The 23,211-nt window shown below is 37.4% G+C and overlaps 2 protein-coding genes across 8 annotated transcripts in view; one reads left to right on the top strand and one right to left on the bottom strand.

The window, feature by feature from the left end:
- DNAAF6 (dynein axonemal assembly factor 6) overlaps nucleotides 1-15,714 on the bottom strand; it is a 47,995-nt gene extending 32,281 nt beyond the window's left edge. Inside the window, exons 1-4 of one of the 3 annotated variants that reach the window (XM_070784618.1) lie at nucleotides 15,490-15,714; nucleotides 8,597-8,737; nucleotides 3,765-3,828; nucleotides 1,431-1,536 (exon numbers count right to left, since the gene is read on the bottom strand). In XM_070784618.1, coding sequence (XP_070640719.1) covers nucleotides 1,431-1,536; nucleotides 3,765-3,828; nucleotides 8,597-8,734 — 308 coding nt within the window. In that variant the 5' untranslated portion in view covers nucleotides 8,735-8,737; nucleotides 15,490-15,714. Of the gene's footprint in view, nucleotides 1-1,430; nucleotides 1,537-3,764; nucleotides 3,829-8,596; nucleotides 8,738-14,774; nucleotides 14,907-15,489 lie in introns of those variants that run through there. The other 2 variants (XM_070784617.1, XM_070784616.1) reach the window with 2 other exon arrangements.
- The window catches only part of NUP62CL (nucleoporin 62 C-terminal like), a 104,329-nt gene continuing 96,827 nt past the window's right edge, over nucleotides 15,710-23,211 (top strand). For 3 of the 5 annotated variants that reach the window (XR_011565354.1, XM_070784614.1, XM_070784613.1), the window contains exon 1: nucleotides 15,714-15,876. The gene's annotated coding sequence lies outside the window, so the exon portion shown is untranslated. Of the gene's footprint in view, nucleotides 15,877-23,211 lie in introns of all 5 variants that reach the window. The other 2 variants (XR_011565352.1, XR_011565351.1) reach the window with 2 other exon arrangements.

Here is a 23,211-nt window from a genome sequence, read left to right as displayed (position 1 = left end):
AAATATCTCTCAGATAAAGACCCTCATATTTCTCCCTAAGGTCAGTGACTTAGCTCAGCTCCTTATTATTTTTATTTGGTAACTTGTTATTCTTCTTTTGTGACCTGCCTGTTCCCATTCTCTATCCATTTTGTTCTTTATCAACTAGGACATTTTGAAATGTATTTGCATAAGATAGAAAATAAAGATTAAAAAATCTTATAAAGCAATTTTCTTCATATCCTTACTGGAGTTCTTGTTCATTTAAAATTTTGAGGGATATTCTTTCGCAGAACATCAAACATCAGGATGAAAAGTAAAAATTTACTCAGATTTGGAGCTTGCCACATATGGCTGTTTGACATTCACTAAACTATATGACAAATGAATGATTTAATTCTTACTTTCACAGGAATGTGTGGGCACTGTATAAACATAACCTGGGATTCACTCCCTTGATATTTAAGATGCAGACAGAAACGTTTTAAAATCCCCTTTGATTTCTCTTTTTATGAGATTTATTTTTTTTAAACATTGTTTATTTGAAAGTTGACTACTTTTTTTCCAGTTAATTATCTGCAGCCTCCCACTGCTTCTATTTTCAGAACTGAGGTAGAAGATAGAGGCACAGTTTTTTTTTTTTTTTAATATTGGACACAGTTTTACAGTTGGAATTAGAAAATTTCTCAGATCACTTACCATAGAAGTTTTCAATAAATTTTAATGTACATTGTAATTCAATAAGTATTGCCTTTGTTTTTCAAGCTATTCTAAATATTCAACCAAGATTTTATTTTAAAATACATATATTTAAAGCTTAGTGTATTTAATTGTTAATTTCAATTATGTATGTAAACATACTTTAATCTTAAAAGAATGAGTGATTTCATTTATTAGTATGCAAGGCTTTTATGATAATTCTAAAATTCATATTTATGATTCCTATTGAAAAGGCTAGAAAGCAAGCCTTTAATCCTGCCTGCAAAATATACTAAACACAATACTAAAATAAGTAGTAAATAGGTCCAGGTAACAGCTGATAATTGGTGGGAGAACATAGCATTTTACTCAGATTATGGAACACTGAGTAATTAAAAGCAAGTCTTTGACACAAAAACATGGCATAATAATTTAGTTTGTATGAATGCCTGTAATTTAATGGGCTGGTTTTATCCACTGTTACACACTATACAACTAAATGATACTAAATTTATAATGGAAGTGACTGTATTTTTCATCTTTTGCTAGATAATAACTGAAAGAAAGGTATTATGTTTTATTGTTTCTGCTCTAGAAGGAAAAAAATAATCAATTACACATGCCTTCTGTGTGTCACCATAGTTTTATCTTTTATGTGGTAGAAATTACTTTGTGAATCTTGTCAAAAATAGAACAGTATTAGATGACACATCTAAAACTCCCAAACATGTTCCTGACTTCATTTGACTTACTCTGGTGTGTCTCTAACATCGCACACATCATGATGCTCTGCTCCTTCTGAAACTTCCTCCGGATTCCAGATTTCTTCACAATTTTCACTACTAGTTTGAGGGATGACTGTGAAGAAAGGGGAGATAACACTGAACCTCCTGCCCCTTTTACTCCTTGAAATTCCCCCTGTCCTTCTTCACATTAAGTTTGGGATCACTGAAGTGAAACATTTTCTATTTGTAATCACTAGCTTGTTTTTTGGTCAAAGGAAGCTAAATTAGTAACAATTGACTTAAAGTTTTTAATTAACACACAACCAATACGTTGAAGAGTTGTAATAATATATGTAGAAAATTTGGAAAAGATATATAAGCAAAAAAGAAGAAAATAAAATAATCTATAATCTATAATCCAACCACTCATGTTAGTCAATGATAGCATTCTGGTGTATATCTTCCTAGTCTCTCTCTGTATATGTGTATATACACATATCTCTCTATATCTACAAATATATATGTACACATACATATATGTGTATATACACATATAAAACATATAATATATAAATATTTAGTACATAAAATAACATTGAATATTAAATATATATTATAGATAATATATTGCACGACATATGTGCAAAGAAATATTACACTGTTTTACAGAAACAAGTAGGATCATATGTAAAATATTTTTACATCAAAGAACAAATCAAACATGCAATCAAGATGATTTGGGTAGAAATATTTTATCTTGTACTAAGCTATATTATTGAAGGCAGGAGAAGGGGACAACAGAGGATGAGATGGTTGGATGGCATCACCAACTCAATGGACATGAGTTTGAGCAAGCTTCAGGAGTTGGTGATGGACAGGGAAGCTTGGCATGCTGCAGTCCTTGGGGTCGCAAAGAGTCAGACATGACTGAGCAACTGAACTGCATGCAAGCCTGATATAATTCTTTAAAAATTCTATCAGTGAAAGAAATTGAAAACAGTTGAGACAATGATCGTTTTTAATCCAGTATTTTACTCATGTAGACGTGAGCTCTAAAGAAAATGTCTTTTACTTGTCTTTTATGTCAAACTGAGCATATTCCTGGGTTTCTACATGTCATATTCGAATGTTTAAAAGTAAATAAGCATGCAAAATCCTAGCTTGAATTTGTTCCAACTATTGGGGCAGCAAATGGCAACTCACATTAGGTGCAGAACAGTATTTTGAGTCTTTCAAGCATTCTCAGAAATGTACCTGGTTGTCAGGTTTTCAATACTGCCAGTTCTTTTGAAATGATCTGTGTCTATTTAACATGGGCTTTGTAAAGCATAATTACAGTTTTATATATAAAGTTTTATGTATGACTCATTGTTCTCAGAATTTCGAGATTATTAGACATAACATTATAAGAAATACAGGCAGCACAGAAATACATCCAAATTTGAACTAGTCTTCTATGAAGTGAATATCTCTTGAATAACGCAAATATACTCTTGAGTATGTAGAATAATAACTAGTGAAATTTTAAAATTGTCCACTCAGACATCATTTTAGTCATTATTTTAAACATTTTTCCAGACAAATTTTTTTACAATTACCTAAGTACTTCATTTCCTTTCCCAGTCCATCCTCTGGTAACTGTGATCATGAGCAATAGAATTAGAACTTTCTAGATTTTTAAAGTTGTGTAAAATGTTCAACTCTGTGAAAATGTACAAGCCAAAACACAAGTAAAACATCCAAAAAATATTTATTCTAGTTTATTGGACCCATGACTTTATAAGTCACCCAATGGGCTTTAATTTATGTTTTTCAACATTAGATGAAATCTTGTGGTTATTTGTTTTATTGTGTTTTCCAGAAGACTATTAGTTCAAAGGGGGCAATGACTCTATTTTGATCTCCATAATAGTCTCAGAGATGACCATACTACTTGGTACATAATAGGCCCTCAACAAATATTTATTTAATGAATTCATGAATGAATTCTGTGAAACTGCCTGAATACAGCAGCACAGAAGGTGAAGAAGCTAAGCATCTTGGTAACTAGACCCTAAATAATTAAAAAAAAGTTCTCTAACCACATGGACTTTCTTGTTTTTCCATCTCAGGAAACATCCCCCAAAATGTGAATAACTCAAGGCAAATTAACTTCAATTACTAGAAAAACAACTTACCTGCAACATAGAGTAAAAACTGCATCTTTATATGTAAATAGCTGTTCATCATCCCCACAATTATTTGAGTTCATCTTTGATAAGTGCTAGTGTTAGCATTACTCTCCCTATAATTTTGCTCCCAAAGAAGAGAGTATACTGATTATATTGATCTATATGCTATACTTCTTATAGTATAACTTACCTGTATTCTCTTCTATTTTTGGTGGTCCAATATTTCCGGGTCCCATGGCTCCCATTGCTGATGACTGGAGGAGAAGAAAAAAGTCCAATGTTCTATAATTACTACTTGTATAACTTATATGACCAGTAATACTTTAAATTTTATAAGATTTCCAGGTACAATTTAATTGAGCTACCCAGTTTAATTATCCATTGTTGTTATACAACCAAGAGACAGATGTCAAGTATTATTTTGAATAGGCAATGGCACCCCACTCCAGTACTCCTGCCTGGAAAATCCCATGGATGGAGGAGCCTGGAAGGTTGAAGTCCATGGGGTTGCTGAGGGTCAGACATGACTGAGTGACTTCACTTTCACTTTGCACTTTCATGCATTGGAGAAGGAAATGGCAACCCACTCTAGTGTTCTTGCCTGGAGAATCCCAGGGACGGGGGAGCCTAGTGGGCTGCCATCTATGGGGTCACACAGAGTCAGACACGACTGAAGTGACTTAGCAGTAGTAGTAGCAGTAATAAGGCAGAATTAATCTTTGATCAGACTAAATCCCCAGTTCCAGACCAGTGAATCATGTATTTCTGGGGATAGGAGAGTGAGCGACATTCATCTCTTTGAAGATTATAACCAAGCATTAGTATAACATGGATTTTGGATTTTGGCAGTTGTCTGGTCATAGTTAGATGGGGAACAGAAGGATGGGAAAGTTTTATAGAAATGGAAACAAACAACTAAATAGAGTCCAACTATTTAGACATCAAACAACTCATTTAAAAGTCTTAATAGCTTTTACTTCTTTCCACCGTGGGTATGAAATACTTCGTCTCACCACCTCATGACATTAAATGAGTGAATTTAAACAGCAATCCCAAAGTAATAGTGTCAAACACATGATGAACCACTTCAGTCTTCATGCAAATTCAGATTTACTTCACCATCTTCTGTACAAGCATACATACCCCCCAACACACAGCTTACAGGACTGCCTCTGGCTCACCAGCAGAACAGTTTTCTTTTTTCAACTAGGTATACCACGCATTCAGTTCAGTTCAGTTGCTAAGTTGTTTCTGAATCTTTTTAACCCCACAGACTGCAGCACGCCAGGCTTCCCTGTCCATCACCAACTCCCGGAGTTTATTCAAACTCATGTCCATCCAGTCGGTGATGCCATACAACCATCTCATCCTCTGTCATCCCCTTCTCCTCCCGCCTTCAATCCTTCTCAGCATCAGGGTCTTTTCCAATGAGTCAGTTCTTCACATCAAGTGGCCAAAGTATTGGAGTTTCAGCTTCAGCATCAGTCCTTCCAATGAATATTCAGGACTGATTTCCTTTAGGATGGACTGGTTGGATCCCCTTGCAGTCCAAGAGACTCTCAAAAGTCTTCTCCAACACCATAGTTCAAAAGCATCAATTCTTCGGCACTCAGCTTTCCTTATAGTCTATCTCTCACATCCAAACATGACTACTGGAAAAACCATAGCTTTGACTAGATGGATCTTCGTTGGCAAAGTGATGTCTCTGCTTTTTAATATGCTGTCTAGGTTGGTCATAGCTTTTCTTCCAAGGAGCAATTGTCTTTTAATTTCATGGCTTCAGTCACCATCTGCAGTGATTTGGAGCCCCCCAAAATAAAGTCTCTCACTGTTTCCATTATTTCCCCATCTATTTGCCATAACACACATTACACCTTCAATATACTGGCAACCACTTCATTGGTCCCTCTCAGGAGTTCTTCGATATTTCAAGAAAATCCCAATTTTTTTTACTTATTGTTCTTGCTGATGTCAGATTCTATGGCTCCAATTCACTCCGTTGCTGGCAGTCAAAACTTCTTATCACTTGGCCCTGGCCAACCAGCACCTCTAACTCTCCCTTTCCAGGATCCTGCCCTTATCTCCCAAGATTTCAGACAAGTACAAAAGTTAAAATGTCCTGTTTGGGCGAGAGAAATAGGGTCTGTCCTTGAAAGGTGGTGGAAAATCTCACCTGTCTTTATTATGCTAAATTATTCCAACAGCTGTAGGTTATTAGTTATAAATTAATCATAACATTCCAACAGTTTCTCAGGCAGTAACTATTCCTTTCCAGAAAGTTGCTTCAAAAGTGCTATGTCTGTGGTTAAGGTGTTGTTGTTTAGTTGCTAAATTGTGTGATTCTTTTGTGACCCCATGGACTGTAGCCCGCCAGGCTCCTCTGTCCATGAGATTCTCCAGGCAAGAATACTGGAGTAGGTTGCCATTTCCTCCTCCAGGGGATCTTCCTGACCCAGGGATTGAGCCCACATCTCTTGTGTCTCCTGCATTGCAGGCAGAATCTTTACTACTAAGCCACCAGGGAAGCCCTTAAGGTGTTACAGGCATTTTAATGTGCAACTCTGTACTTTTTTTTCTTTTAAATCACTAAAGTCATATAAAATTGCAGTGCTTTTCTTAAGTTATTAATCACCAGAATACTAATAATACTAATAGTCAATCAGGGTAAAGAATTTTTTGGAACATGAGGGCCTCTTGTTTTGTTGAGTGCTTCCTTCCATAGCAAATAAAAATCCATAGAAATAAAAACTTGAACATTCCCGACAAATATTGGTATGCCCCCTATGAACACTGATGATTGGATCAGTATATCAGAACAGAGGGGGAGTTTAAGTTGATTAACATAATGAAAATAAATAATTAAAAATAAAATTTTCACGTGAAAAGATGGATCAGGATAATAAAAAACAGTAAAACCATCTGGCAATTGTTTCTATAAGATTATCATTTCAGCCTCTACCATGAATCTACACCCAATTATCAGAGCAATTTATCATTGCAATTCATGCCACCCTGCAATATGTAAGAGAGTTAGAACATCCTTGGTATGTTATCTGTGCAAAGTGGTGAACCTTATTTCCCAAGGTCTTAAAATCCCCTTGTGAGTTTAAAAGATAACAGACACATTCTTTCCCAATCTCCTATATTCTTAACAATTCATGGTGAGGATAGTGTAAATAAACCAATGTGTATGCAACAGTTCTAAATGCTGTTTACAGTAAGTGTATTTTCAAAAAAACATCACTCTTGTAATCATTCTGCAGTTCCCAAGATTAATGCATGTTAAAAAATGAAAAGCTATTTCTCTCCTGGAAAATTTAATAGTTCATTAGAAACATTAATTATTCTCCCACTGTTCTGATACTCCAATTCTATATCCTCTAATGATATCTGTACTGTGGTGTCTGAATGACCAATTATCTCAAAATTGCTTATAACCCAGATATACAGAATTGTACATTATTATAGTAATTTTCCTCTATAAATTGTACAATTTGGTAAAATGATTCTAGTGTCTTTATTCTCATAAGCACTCATCTTTCCCCTGAAAACGCCTCTAGTTGCAAATAAACATCACCATGCATAAATGCCAAAGGAAACAGGCTTTGTAACCAGGATAAATTCTTATCTATGAATCTGTTCCAGTTACAAGTTCCATTTCACTTTATTCAAGATCACTATTTCTCAAGCACTGACTATAATTTTTCTATATGGCATAACCTTACCTTTCCCAGGATGTACCACTCTATCTCAGCTAAGGTAGCAAAAATGAGTTTGCCTTCCCAACTTATTGGTATATTGCTCTTAACTTTTTCTTCTGTGTCTTATTTGTTGTATATCTTCAATGCTGTTACTAATGACCTGATTTTTCTTTCTTTGGCCTCTACTAAGAATTTTCCCTGATTAAAACTTCTTGGTTACTAATTCTGGCTTGGCTCCAAGCCAACTCAGTTCCCCTCTTCTACAAATTTTATTTCCATCTGCAAGTCTTACTTGCCCGGTTCCACCTAACTTCTTCCTGGAGGGTAGAAGCTCAATCCAGTGTCAACCTGAACCACTGAACTGGCTGCCTATTTAGATTATACTATTTGTTTTTCCACACTATGGGAAAAAAGAATTTGGGGAGGAGAAAGTTGATATGTATGTTCATGGGAGATGGTTTATTCATGGTAAACTGGCCATGATAACAAAGAACATTAAAATAATTTAAAGCAAATTGATATATTCTGCTATACTAGGAGATTTATGCCTTCAAAGAAATTTTGTGTGCCTTCACATTGGCAGTCTGATAGTCAAAGTTTGCTAATGTCCACGGAGATGGAGAATGGAGACCAAGGGGTTACATGGAAGTATTTTGAGTATTCTGAGCATACTGGCAGTGAGTGTGAAATAGTCAAAAGTCAATTCATGCAACTCTCCTACCCAAAATGAAGCCCATCTTGCTGCTGCAAGACTCCCCAAGGTTCCCTTTCCTGACCCCAAATGCTATTTGGCTAACTAGATTCTGCAGCTCTATCTGAGCATACAGCTGGAAACCAATTTTAATAGGCTGAAGCTAGTTTGTCCCATTATTTGGCTCAAAATATTTTCTGTTCTGCTTTCATGTGTAGACAAATCAAAAAAATTAAGGGTTTTGGGGGTTTAATTAATACTGCCTAATTAAAATTATTTGTTTTATAGAAATATTGTCTAGGCTTAAAAATCCTAGCTACCACTCTTTGCATTGGTTGTCAAGCATTCTCTGGCCATAAATATAAATGACAAACATTTTGAAATGTGGCTATTGCTACCATAGTTACAGAACTATTTTCCTATTCAGTGTTCAGGTAGTTTAGAAAAAATATAATTATGTTTGCTAGAAAGGTACTAGAGGTTATACTCTCATGCATAATGAGCCCTGCAACCTCCTGTGAATATATTAGATGACACAGCCCTGCTCTCACAGCAAGGTTGGAACAAGTTGTTCAAATACAGTTTCATGACTTAGTGTGATCAGAACTAATTCATCTGTAAGTATACAACCACCTGTCCGGACTCAAAGTCATCCTCTTCAGGATAGAGTAGCTTAGAGAGAGCCTGTAATGCGGAAACGGAAGAAATTGTTTCAAAGTCCATATTTTCTGTTTCCATATTTTCATTTTCTGCATTTTCAGATTCCATATTCTGAGGAAGAAGATAATCAGAAAGAGGTTTTTAGTTTTCTATTTTATTTAAGACATGAAGATTTTTCTAAATTGTCCTATCTCCCTTCTTTCCCTGGGTCACTCCATGATCTCTTATTCCTCCTTGAAAATCCTTGTAAACTCCTTCAAATATATATATTGTGCTGATTCACAGAGACTCACAGACTCACAGGGCATCAAGTAGACAGAAGTATTCAGCTTGCTTTATTAAAACTTCATGCTTAATCTAACAAGCATTTCTTGAGCACCTACCTAGTGGTTCTCAGGTTTTAGAGTGCTTAAGAATCACTGGGGAGTTAACTAAAACTGCACATTCTTAAACTCTATCTCTAGAGAAAAGGTATGTCAGTGTCATGTAGAAAGTACATCATTATTTAGAAAGGAACTTATGTAGACTACCTTTTTACCTTGTCTCTTTTACGCTAAGTTGTATATTCTATTTAGTGAACTGAAAAGGATGTTTGCTGGGGTGAATGTCTCAAGGAAAGTTACTCATTTCACACTTTTGCCTCAGGCAGCCCTGTACTTTCTGTTATTTAAAATTTTAATCAACCCTTGATGATGCCTCGCATTATATGGCTGTTTGAGGCCTCTAGTGAGTTGGTTCATTAATTTTAGTGAAAGTTCATGGAAACATATTTGTTTTCTCTTGATTATAATAGTGATACTATGTATGTCTATTGTGGAAATTTTAGGAAATAATACATTAAAAGTAGAAATAAGAAAATCACAAATACCTGTACTCCTACCAACCAGACATCAGTCTTTCAAAATACTCTCTACCATTGTATTTAGAGTAGGAGTTCAGGATTTTTAAAAATCTCGAAAGTGTCAGACTCTAATGAAAAACCTGAATAAAGACTGTAGAATTAGGCTTATTATTAGTGATTTGGGCATAAATATAATAGGAATCTTTTCTACACTTCTGCTGATATTTTTCAAACATTATTCCATAAAATTAATTGATAGGAAAAATTTCTTTAGCACTTATATTAAATGATCCATTAAAATGTTTCCATTGTGCACAGAAAAGTAATATAAAAGGATTCTCAAAAGAGTGCTGGTACAATCTCCTGTCAAAATCAACTGCATGTAATGGCAGTTTACAAATCTATTGTTTTACTCTTGTGTTTTACCATTATTATGACTTTTCTTTTTAAAAGAAAAACTGATCTGAATACTTATTGGAGATGTCAAGGGTATGAAACAAATGTTAAATAACTCTGTACATCTAGCATAGAGGCAAGTATATCACAGTGGTTAAGGGTAAGGGCTCTGGAGTCATGCTGCCTAGGTATGTATCTATCATTTACTTCCTACTCTGTGACTCTGGACACATCATTTAATCTCTCTATACCTCATTTTCCTTATCTATAAAATGGGAATGATAATAGTGCTACTTCATAGGGTTGTTACAAGCATTAAGTAGCTTAATACACATAAAAGAGCCAGGAAAAGTGCCTGGCACATAGCAAGTACTCAACACATGTTAGCTATTATTGGTTCTTTAAAATTTTAATTTTGCTGGGCATGAATATCATTTCTAATAATGATGTCAAATAACTTAATGATAAAACTCATTACACTGAAAACTCATTAAATTGGAAAAGGTGAAATAAGAGGCAATAAAACAATCTTCTCTCACAGTATGGTCTGGTAGTCTGCTATGGAAATGAATAATTGACACATTAAATTAAATGAAGAGGCTCCTGTTTATATTTTTAAAGTCCTAGCTGATTATGTGTTCATTAAATATTTACTTAACATTAAAAGCAAAAAGTTTACTGAAACATTTTCTACCTTAGACAATGAAAGAGAAAAATGGATCCAGATATCAGATGCAATGATATAAGTGGCATTTTGAGTTGAGATTGTACAATGAGACTTTTAAAAAACAAATATAGCAGAAAGTGCTTTATTATTCCAGCATTATCTACCTCACAGTATTGTTGTGATGGCTATATTATGCAATGTGGGTGAAAGAGTTCGCTAAAATATGAAAAGCTTTCTAAAAATATCATTATTATTTGGTACATAGTGCCAGAACCACAGGTACACAATGATGAAGACTGCTAGAGATCAATGGTGGGCTGGTGAGAGAGGAAGAAACTGGAACCAGTAGAGCTAACCCAGAAGAAGGGCATTCAGAAGTCCCAAATACAGCATCTGAGATAGCAATCAGAACTTCTATTCATGCATGCTCATCAGCTTGACAGTGACATGGCAGCGAGAGTTTCAGGACATGAACACTGTTTCAGCAGAAAGGTTGAATAGCCATGGTTACAGCGAGGTCTATTTAGGTAAAGCAGGACCCTGGTCCACAGGTAGGGGTACAGGAGGCAGGGTGGGGTTCTTGAGGTGGGAGTTGGCAGCCAGAGAAAGGTTCAGAATATGGTAAGGTTCAACATCACAGCTAGAAAAGAGAAGAGGAACCAGAGACTCCATCAGAGGCTTTCTAATGTCCCAGGAGAGGTTATGAAAGAAGGCTGCGGTTCATTAGGTACATTGGATACTGTATTTAGGAAAAGCAGATTAATTCTAAATGCACATCAGTGGGGAAGTACCTCTGGCCTTGTTCTCATTTGGTGAGAGACAGAGCAGTGTGGGCAATGGGAAGCTACACCTGGAAGCTGAGTGTCTTCAGTAACTAGAGCCGGCATGTAGTCAGCAGTTGGTGAATACTGAACAAAACATGATTAAATTCATACAAAAGTTGATTTCCTAGTCATCTTGGAAGGTTATACATTGACGGAAATTATGCTATCAATACTCAAAATATTTTGGAATTGTGCTTCATATGTATCACCAAAAAAACAGGTGTTGCTATGGTATCACTCAGTTTGATTACACATCAGATTTGTCTCCAAGTGATTTCTAGCTATATCTAGATATCACATCTACTTTCAAACTATGAAGATCTGATATTTGAGGATATTCAAAAGAATGAGCTACAAGCCTTAAGGCGATTCTAAAAGAGTAGTTTCAAAAGTAATTTGAGCAATAACAACAGCATTATAATAAGTGGATAGTCTCCCAAAGTGACTGCTTTGAAGGGAATACCACTCCTTGGGATGTAATACAAATCACAATAATTTATAATAATGCTCTTTATATCTGAAGTATATTAGGAATCAGACTTCTTAAATTTCAAATCATGCTGGCATAGAATGGCATAGATTCATACTTAGATAGATTGAAGTAGAAATATCAAAATAAAGTTGGTATGCCAGCAAAAATAATTTTTACCATAGCAACTATAACAATCACCTATAAGCACAAAATAATAAACCATGACAAGCTTCTTGATATTGTATTCCAACAAACAAAAGAATCAGCAATATTAATCAAAGAACAAAGTCTCTAAAGAGAAAAACAAGAATTTGAATTGTTAGAAAACTATATTCTAAGTTCAATGGAAATGAAGATTCTACTAGCTTTTTTAGAAGTCTAACAAATCAAGAATAATTCATTAAACTATTAAAAACTTATTGTAATTCATTTGATATAAATAGATCACATTGGAAAAATCAGAGCAAGATGCCTTTTTATGAGTTATGCACTGTTATTTATTTGTAGGACTATCTTTTATTTGTAAATTTCATATAAAATTCATTTTGAGCCTGGCAATCAAGGACCTTCAGGATATAACCCCAGCCTAATTTTCTGCCTTTGCCTCCTATTATTCTCCTACATGTAATCTGCATTCTGCTAAAAACTGAACTTCTAATTAAACATACCCTATAATCTCCTGCCTTTGTACTTTGGAATGTATTCTTCCTTTTGCTTACAGTAGTTGAGAGCATAGTGATTTTTCTGGCATGCCACTTAAACAGTCCAGGAATAAATTTAAGGCCAGTTTAAGCACGAATTTCATTTTAAAAATATATTGCTAAATGTTTTCTTTGAAGTTTGGTTATATAGAAAATAAATTTTCTAGACCTCCCCCCCTTTTGTTTTCTCTCACTCGCTTTTCAGAGAAGGCAATGGCACCCTACTCCAGTACTCTTGCCTGGAAAATCCCATGGACCGAGGAGGCTAGTGGGCTGCAGTCCATGCGGTCGTGAAGAGTCGGACACAACTGAGCGACTTCACTTTCACTTTTCACTTTCATGCATTGGAGAAGGAAACGGCAACTCACTCCAGTATTCTTGCCTGGAGAATCCCAGGGACGCAGAGCCTGGTGGGCTGCCGTCTATGGGGTCGCACAGAGTCGGACACGACTGAAGCGACTTAAGCAGCTGAAGCAGCAATAGCAGCACTCTCTTTTGTTGGCCAGTTCCAGTGGCAGAGTTTTCTAGACAATACCTTTCATTTTTCCCATATCAACTTGAAACCTTAGGGCCTTCACAGGTAATGGGGGGGATCTCTCTTGGTACTAGCCACAGTGAGCTAAAGGGGCAAATGCTTCAGGATAAGCTCTTTAACCAAAATATTGGAGCCATTTAGGGACTGCTGCTGCTGCTGCTAAGTCGCTTCAGTCGTGTCTGACTCTGTGCGACCCCAGAGACGGCAGCCCATCAGGCTCCCCCATCCCTGGGATTCTCCAGGCAAGAACACTGGAGTGGGTTGCCATTTCCTTCTCCAATGCATGAAAGTGAAAAGTGAAAGTGAAGTCACTCAGGTTGTCTACTTGAAAGTTACACAGTCGTGTCCGACTCCTAGCGACCCCATGGACTGCAGTTTACCAGGCGCCTCCGTCCATGGGATTTTCCAGGCAAGAGTACTGGAGTGGGGTACCATTGCCTTCTCCAATTTAGGGACTAAACAAGATAAAATAGGATTACTCCAGACTCATAGTACTGAAACAATAATATCAATAACTTGAGATTAAGTCAGACTGTAGTTAAGAGGGCTGGGGTCATGCTTCCTTTTTATTTTTACCTTTTATTTCTTTTTATTTTTACAGTGTCAATAGGAATGGCTCTCTGACTTGAACTAATTGGAGGAAAGTCTAGGTTAAATTGGTGAAAACTCTGAACTACACACTATTCAAAAAGAAATGATATCTTATTGATTCAAGTTTATATAGCAAATAAAATTAGAGTAATAAACACTTATCAAATATTATCATTTGGGAACTTGTTTAATAGGTAAACACATATCCCCATGTAGAGTGCTGTTTACAGCTGAATGATTTGAAAACATTAAAAATTCATTTACCCTCAAAATTAGCATATCTTCTGCAACTTTATTTACACAGTGCCTTATTTAACAATTCCTGTATTAAAATTCTTCCAAAAACACAAAAGTAAACATCATCGCTGCCTATGTCTGAGTTAAACTATAATGTACTGGTTAACTGGGTTTTTTTTTTTTTCCTTCCATTTTTGACAACTATACACTTCAATGCTTCCCTATTTTTGTTTTCCTTCTTTTTTGGCTGCACCATGCTTGTGCATGCTTTAGGAACTTCCCAACCAGTGATGGAACTGGTGACCCCTTCAGTGAGAGCATGGAATCTTAACCACTGAACGACCAGGGAAGTCCCTCCCTGACTATTAAAACTAATTCATTTTGACTTTGTTTTTAAAATACCAAGAATAATTTTCTTATTTTAGGTCTCTAACTTTCACTGCCGTCAAGTGTACTAAGTCGTAAGTAACTAAGGGGACTTAACAGAGTTTTAATTACAATTTTAAAATATTTAATGGAAGATGATTTTTGAAAGTACCTGGGATATTTCATAAACATAAAGGTCAAGAAATGAGCTGCTTGATTTAGCATTTCCTATATCCATTATTTTTTATTTTAGCCAAACTTAATACACTTGCCAATAATTTTTGTTCTTTCTGTCCCATTCCCATACTTCATCTTTATCTGAAAAGTTGAGATGGCTCATTGTCCTTTAGTACTTTTAAATTTTCTCCCCAAGTCAACAGGTCTGTTTTATTCATTTCTTCAGGAAATAGACTCTATTCTGAATCAAAGCTCTTAGGAGAAATGACCCCTAACTCTAGGCTCAAATTCTATTCTTTACCCTCACTCAGATTTTATTTTTTGTCACAGTCTGTTTTTACCTTTTGATGCGACCAGTTCAACAACAATATAATGCTATCTCAATCAGCCCTTGGTGAGTAGCAGGTTTGGTAGGTACAAGTAGTCTTTTACACACCACGCTCCAGACCTCCAAGTGCCGTCTGACTGCTTCTCACTCAACTGATCTGACCAACATTCGTCAGAGCTCTCAGGCCACAGCGTTCACATTCCCTCACAAAGGGCATTGTCCACGTAGCAAGGGACAGTCTGAACAGCAAAATATCCCCTAAAAATATATCACAACCAAGCATGCTGGTCCAAGATAAATCATGCCTATACGTATAAAACAAAAAGTACACTGGCTGCTCCAACTTGGAGCACCCAGATCTACATACAAGGAAAAAGTTTTCACTCTCAAATTAGCGATACAACCATTAAGTGCGTGTGAGTGTCTAAAGACATGGGTAAGGCGTCACAGGCTCATTTTGGCCTTCTGACATTCAAGAAGCATCCATCCCTTGTCTAGTAAAACTGGCTCATATCACTCACATTCTAATACACTGAGTTTTGTTAAAGCTGAATCCTGCTTCTAGCAAGGCTGGGGGCATTTAGAACAAGACTGTTCTATCTGCAACTTGTGGCGTTTGCAGGGTATCTCTCAGAGCCATTAGTATTTAGAGGCCTCCCTAGTTTCTCGGATAGCTAAAGTATCTGAGGACCCCTTCTTTTCCCCTCCTAAGGGTCAGGTTTCCTCACCTGTGTCACTTTTGGGGTGACTCTCTTGGCTCCGAAAATAAACTGCGGAGAGCTCTGCGTCGCTCTGTTGCCTGGGTAACAACTTTGTTTCCCAACTCCCCCAACCCCCACCTCCGGGTTCCCGCTTGACTTTGCTGGCCAATCATGGAGGAGTCTTCTTTGACCCCCCTCATGGGAATCAACCAATCGGAGCCCGTGCCTGTTGGGGTCTGTAGCCGCCCTTTCTAATTAACTAGGTCTACCCCTTTAAGCGTCGGTCTCAGTGAGCGTCGCTCCAGAGGGAACGCGCCCACTGCGGAGACCGGTTTTTTCCGGCCCCAGAAGGCCCCGACCCCGCCTCTCTCGCTGTCTCGGCCGCTTCACGATTTACTTCGAAGTGCCACCAGGGTAAGTTTGCGGGGTTTCGTTTGTTACGGGCATCAGCCAGTTCCCTCTTTACTTTTTTCCTGAGCGTGAATTCTAGGTCGGACTGTTTGTTCTCCCGCCGATCTGGAGCAGGGGGATGGAACGGTGGGCTCGGTGGCCCGGGGGTTGAGATTTTGCTGCGGCTTCGCTCGCGCTCTCCACGCCCCCTTTCTGCCCGGTGTTAGAGACGCGTGTTGTGATAACATCCTGATTTAAACCGTTTGTGTGTATGTGATGGCACCCCACTCCAGTACTCTTGCCTGGAAAATCCCATGGATGGAGGAGCCTGGTAGGCTGCAGTCCATGGGGTCGCTAAGGGTCGGACACGACTGAGCGACTTCCCTTTCACTTTTCACTTTCATGCATTGGAGAAGGAAATGGAACCCACTCCAGTGTTCTTGCCTGGAGAATCCCAGGGATGGCAGAGCCTGGCCCGCGGCCGTCTATGGGGTCGCACAGAGTCGGACACGACTGCAGCGACTTAGCAGCAGCAGCAGTGTATATGTGTGTGTAGGGTGGGATCGCGTTCCCCCCACCTCCGCTCTCGTGGTGTGCAAGCCTTTGGGATCCGGAGCCCCATTGGGGAGCGCCTTTTCTGCTGCTGTGAGGCTACTAGAGGGCAGGAGCTACGTGTTGGTCCCACTCCCAGGAACGTCGCCGGACTCTGTGCCCCGCGTTTCCCGCCTTGGAATGGAGAAACGCAGGCATTCCGTGGGTTTGTCATTGCTTGACTATCCGAGTGTTTGCCCTTCGTCTAGAAGTTCCGTTGTGACCCTCGTTTCTCCAGAATCCCGTGGTTTGTTTGGCTTAATAAATATTTGGAGTGTTCGGAACTGACCGGCTATGTTCGCTAGTGGGTCGCTTCATACAGTATTTGTGTGTTGTAAGTGAGGAGAAATAGGGCGGCTTTAATGGATGGTTACTGTTGGTTTTCCAGGGCTTGGAATTCAGTTATAAATTAACTAAATTGTTTTTCTTCTTTCTGCTCTCTGGTAAATAGTAAAGCTTGAGTAATTTGTCTATTCTACTTGTTATTAGCACAGAAAACAAAAAGCGAACGTAGAACATTTAAGTTTTGCCTAACTTTTGGCTTTTTGGCCAAGTTACCTATGCCGTAATTCCCTTTATTACTGTAGGTGATCAGAGTTGAAGTGTATTAAATATTATGTCTCTCAGGTACTTGTGGAGCTTAAGTTATGTAAGCTATGCTGTCTCTTCTTTCTTGATTGCTTTTATCTTTCTTGTTCTCCCGCCGACCTGGAGCAGGGGGACTGAAGGGTATAGGCTTGGTGGCCTGGGGGCTGAGGAGATTTTGCTGTGGTTTCTTTTTTTTTCATTATTATTATTTTTTAATTTAAATTTATTACTTTACAATATTGTATTGGTTTTGCCATACATCAACATGAATCAGCCACGAGTGTACAGGTGTTCCCAATCCTGAACCCCTCTTCCACCTCCCTCCGTGTACCATCCCTCTGGGTCATCCCAGTGCACCAGCCCAGAGCATCCTGTATCCTGCATCGAACCTTGACTGGAGATTCGTTTCTTATAAGATATTATACATGTTTCAATGCCATTCTCCCAAATAATACCACCCTCACCCTCTCCCACAGAGTCCAAAAGACTGTTCTATACATCTGTGTCTCTTTTGCTGTCTCGCATACAGGGTTATCGTTACCATCTTTCTAAATTCCATATATATGCATTAGTATACTGTATTGGTGTTTTTATTTCTGGCTTACTTCACTCTGTATAATAGGCTCCAGTTTCATCCACCTCATTAGAACTGATTCAAATGTATTCTTTTTAATGGCTGAGTAATACTCCATTGTGTATATGTACTACAGCTTCCTTATCCATTCATCTGCTGATGGACATCTAGGTTGCTTCCATGTCCTGGCTATTATAAACAGTGCTGCGATTAACATTGAGGTACACGAGTCTCTTTCAGTTCTGGTTTCCTTGGTATGTATGCCCAGAAGTGGGATTTCTGGGTCATAAGGCAGTTCTATTTCCAGTTTTTTAAGGAGTCTCCACACTGTTCTCCATAGTGGCTGTACTAGTTTGCATTCCCACCAACAGTGTAAGAGGGTTCCCTTTTCTCCACACCCTCTCCAGCATTTATTGCTTGTAGACTTTTGGATCACAGCGATTCTGACTGGCATGAAATGGTGCCTCATTGTGGTTTTGATTTGCATTTCTCTGATAATGAGTGATGTTGAGCATCTTTTCATGTGTTTGTTAGCCATCTGTATGTCTTCTCTGGAGAAATGTCTATTTAGTTCTTTGGCCCATTTTTTGATTGGGTTGTTTATTTTTCAGGAATTGAGCTGCAGGAGTTGCTTGTATATTTTTGAGATGAGTTGTTTGTCAGTTGCTTCATTTGCTATTATTTTCTCCCATTCTGAAGGCTGTCTTTTCACCTTGCTTATAGTTTCCTTTGTTGTGGAGAAGCTTTGAAGTTTAATTAGGTCCCGTTTGTTTATTTTTGCTTTTATTTCCAGTATTCTGGGAGGTGGGTCATAGAGGATCCTGCTGTGATGTATGTCGGAGAGTGTTTTGCCTATGTTCTCCTCTAGGAGTTTTATAGTTTCTGGTCTTACGTTTAGATCTTTAATCCATTTTGAGTTTATTTTTGTGTATGGTGTTAGAAAGTGTTCTAGTTTCATTCTTTTACAAGTGGTTGACCAGTTTTCCCAGCGCCACTTGTTAAAGAGATTGTCTTTAATCCATTGTATATTCTTGCCTCCATTGTCAAAGATAAGGTGTCCATAGATGTGTGGGTTTATCTCTGGGCTTTCTATTTTGTTCCGTTGATCTATATTTCTGTCTTTGTGCCAGTACCATACTGTCTTGATGACTGTGGGTTTGTAGTATAGTCTGAAGTCAGGCAGGTTGATTCCTCTAGTTCCATTCTTCTTTCTCAAGATTGCTTTGGCTATTCGAGGTTTTTTGTATTTCCATACAAATTGTGAAATCATTTGTTCTAGCTGTGTGAAAAATACTGTTGGTAGCTTGATAGGGATTGCATTGAATCTATAAATTGCTTTGGGTAGTATACTCATTTTCACTATATTGATTCTTCCGATCCATGAACAGGGTATATCTCTCCATCTATTAGTGTCCTCTTTGATTTCTTTCACCAGTGTTTTATAGTTTTCTATATATAGGTCTTTAGTTTCTTTAGGTAGATATATTCCTAAATATTTTATTCTTTTCGTTGCAATGGTGAATGGAATTGTTTCCTTAATTTCTTTTTCTATTTTCTCATTATTAGTGTATAGGAATTCAAGGGATTTCTGTGTGTTGATTTTATATCCTGCCACTTTACTATATTCACTGATAAGCTCTAGTAATTTTCTGGTGGAGTCTTTAGGGTTTTCTATGTAGAGGATCATGTCATCTGCAAACAGTGAGTTTTACTTCTTCTTTTCCAATCTGGATTCCTTTTATTTCTTTTTCTTCTCTGATTGCTGTGGCCAAAACTTCCAAAACTATGTTGGATAGTAGTGGTGAGAGTGGGCACCCTTGTCTTGTTCCTGACTTTAGGGGAAATGCTTTCAATTTTTCACCTTTGAGGATAATATTTGCTGTGGGTTTGTCATATATAACTTTTATTATGTTGAGGTATGTTCCTTCTATTCCTGCTTTCTGGAGAGATTTTATCATAAATGGATGTTGAATTTTGTCAAAGGCTTTGTCTGCATCTATTGAGATACTCATATGGCTTTTATTTTTCGATTTGTTAATGCGGTGTATTACATTGATTGATTTGCAGATATTGAAGAATCCTTGTATCCCTGGGATAAAGCCCACTTGGTCATGGTGTATTACCTTTTTAATATGTTGTTGAATTCTGATTGCTAGAATTTTGTTAAGGATTTTTGCATCTATGTTCATCAGTGATATTGGCCTGTAGTTTTCTTTTTTTGTGGCATCTTTGTCAGGTTTTGGTATTAGGGTGATGATGGCCTCATAGAATGAGTTTGGAAATTTACCTTCGTCTGCAATTTTCTGGTCGAGTTTGAGTAGAATAGGTGTTAGCTCTTCTCTAAATTTTTGGTAGAATTCAGCTGTGAAGCTGTCTGGACCTGGGCTTTTGTTTGCTGGAAGATTTCTGATTACAGTCTCAATTTCCATGCTTGTGATGGGTCTGTTAATATTTTCTATTTCTTGCTGATTCAGTTTTGGAAAGTTGTACTTTTCTAAGAATTTGTCCATTTCTTCCACGTTGTCCATTTTATTGGCATAAAATTGCTTATAGTAGTCTCTTATGATCCTTTGTATTTCTGTGTTGTCTGTTGTGATCTCTCCATTTTCATTTCTAATTTTATTGATATAATTTTTCTCCCTTTTTTTCTTGATAAGTCTGGCTAATGGTTTGTCAATTTTATTTATCCTTTCAAAGAACCAGCTTTTGACTTTGTTGATTTTTGCTATGGTTTCTTTTGTTTCTTTTGCATTTATTTCTGCCCTAATTTTTAAGATTTCTTTCCTTCTACTAACCCTGGGGTTCTTCATTTCTTCCTTTTCTAGTTGCTTTAGGTGTAGAGTTAGGTTATTTATTTGACTTTTTTCTTGTTTCTTGAGGTATGCCTGTATTGCTATGAACTTTCCCCTTATCACTGCTTTTACAGTTGCTGCGGTTTCACTCGCTCTCCCCATGCCCCCTTTCTGCCTGGTGTTAACAGACGTGTGTTGTGGAATTCTGGAAAATTCTCTGAAACTTCCAATTTTATATGTGTGTGTGTATATATATATGTGTGTGTGTATATATATATATATATATATATATATATAATATGTATATTTAAATGTGGACCACTACCCACTAATGAATTGTCATTCACACTTTGAAAACTCTGGTCTTAAATCATTGGTTTTCAAACTTATGTGTGTTTAGGAATTATTTAAGATGTTTGTTACAAATGCAGGTTTCCCTAGCTTACTATAGGAACTGGTTCTGTCCCTCTGTGGTGGGCTCCCCCCAAAGGTTCATATAACAAATATAAAGTGCTGGGCAAGGTACTAGATGCACAAATATTTAACAAATAATAGTTTTCTTCTTGGGAAACAAATGCTATTTATGTTTAGGGCTATAACTGTCTCTTCATTTTGCCCCTGCAAGGTTGAATCCATCAGTTCAGTTCAGTTGCTCAGTTGTGTCCAAGTCTTTGCTACCCCATGGACTACAGCTGCCAGGCTTCCCTGTCCATCACCAACTCCCAGAACTTGGAAATAATTCAAATTCATGTCCATCCAGTCGGTGATGCCATGCATCTATCTCATCCTCTGCCGTCCCCTTTTCCTCCCACCCTCAATCTTTCCCAGCATCAGGGTCTTTTCAAATGAGTCAGTTCTTCCCATCAAGTGGCAAAAGTATTGGAGTTTCAGCTTCAGCATCAGTCCTTCCAATGAATATTCAGGACTGCTTTCCTTTAGGATTGACTGGTTTGATCTCCTTGCAGCCCAAGGGACTCTCAAGAGTCTCTCCAACACCACAGTTCAAAAGCATCAATTCTTTGGCGCTCAACTTTCTTTGTAGTCCAACTCTCACATCCATACGTGACTATTGGAAAAACCGTAGCTTTGACTAGACAGACCTTTCTTGGCAAAGTAATGTGTCTGCTTTTAAATATGCTGTCTAGGTTGGTCATAACTTTCCTTCCAAGGAGTAAGCATCTTTTAATTTCATGGCTGCAATCACCACCTGCAATGATTTTGGAACCTCAAAAAACAACGTCTCTCACTGTTTCCATTGTTTCCCCATCTACTTGCCATGAAGTCATGGGACCGGATGCCATGATCTGAGTTTTCTGAACGTTGAGTTTTAAGCCAACTTTTTCACTCTCCCTTTTCACTTTCATCAAGAGGCTCTTTCGTTCTTTTTCACTTTCTGCCATAAGGGTGGTGTCATCTGCATATCTGAGGTTATTGATATTTCTCCCAGCAATCTTGATTCCAGTTTGTGCTTCTTCCAGCCCAGCATTTCTCATGATGTACTCTGAGTATAAGTTAAATAAGCAGGGTGACAATATACAGCCTTGATGTACTTCTTTCCCAATTTGGAACTGGTCTGTTGTTCCATGTCCAGTTCTAACTGTTACTTCTTGACCTGCATACAGATTTCTCAGGAGGCAGGTCAGGTGGTCTGGTATTCCCATTTCTTTAAGAATTTTCCACAGTTTATTGTGATCCACACAGTCAAAGGCTTTGGCGTAGTCAATAAAGCAGAAGTAGATGTTTTTCTGGAACTCTCTTGCTTTTTCAATGATCCAACGGGTGTTGGCAGTTTGATCTCTGGTTCCTCTGCCTTTTCTAAGTCTAGCTTGAACATTTGAAGTTCACAGTTCATGTAATGTTGAAGCCTGGCTTGGAGAATTTTGAGCATTACTTTGCTAGCGTGTGAGATGAGTGCAATTGTGCGGTAGTTTGAGCATTCTTTGGCATTGCCTTTCTTTCTGGCTTTGACTGCTAGTTTGATCTTAAAGTAGGGAAACTTGAGAGATCCGAAAGATAAAAAAGACAACTAAACGTTTCTGTGAGTTATAGGTGTGACAAAGGGATATAGTTTAGCTAATTGTAATTCTTTTATAATATATAAACTGTTCTGAAACACTAATTAAATAATTTATTAAACCAGAATTAAAAGAAATTAAAGACGAAAGATTTCCCTCAATTCTGTTACCAAGATAGAACTGATATTTCTGTTTCTCTCCTATTTTATCCAAATGTATTGATTTTTTTTGCATGACCTTAATCCCTGTTTATACAATGCTTTGTTCCTTTTATTTAATACAGTTCTGGGAATTTTTTCTGTGTTGTTTATAGTCCTCATGTTTTTCATTATTGATGGCACCTTGATATTCCATAAAGTGAGATGTCCATAATTTACTCAGCCTAACTAAACCAACAACAGAAGATTTAGTTCTGATTATTCCATGTTATTGATAACACTATAAAGTCTTGACTATTTAAAATCATTTGTATAGCTTTTACCTTCCATACACTCAAGAGGAATCCTAACAGGAAGGCCAGTGATCTGGACCTGAGCTGTGAGTTTTTGCCCCGTTGGATGTATGGATTTGCCCATCTATGTTTCTATGTGCTGGAGCAGCGGTTATCAACCAGGATATTCATTTTACGTATGAGTTAGGTTGAATATATTTTTAAACTAATAAATATGGACATTTTTAAAAGGATACACTTTAAGAAAATATATGAATCAAAGCAGATTCAAGTGCCGTAATAACAGTCATGGTGATTAGCTTTCTTTTTGAATATCTTTTCCAAAGATTATATGAGTGTGTATTCATT

The sequence above is a fragment of the Bos indicus genome, chromosome X (genome assembly GCF_029378745.1).
Source record: "Bos indicus isolate NIAB-ARS_2022 breed Sahiwal x Tharparkar chromosome X, NIAB-ARS_B.indTharparkar_mat_pri_1.0, whole genome shotgun sequence".
Classification (NCBI taxonomy): Eukaryota; Metazoa; Chordata; class Mammalia; order Artiodactyla; family Bovidae; genus Bos; species Bos indicus.
The sequence above is the reverse complement of the archived record's forward strand: the minus strand, read 5'-3'. Positions and strand labels throughout refer to the sequence as shown.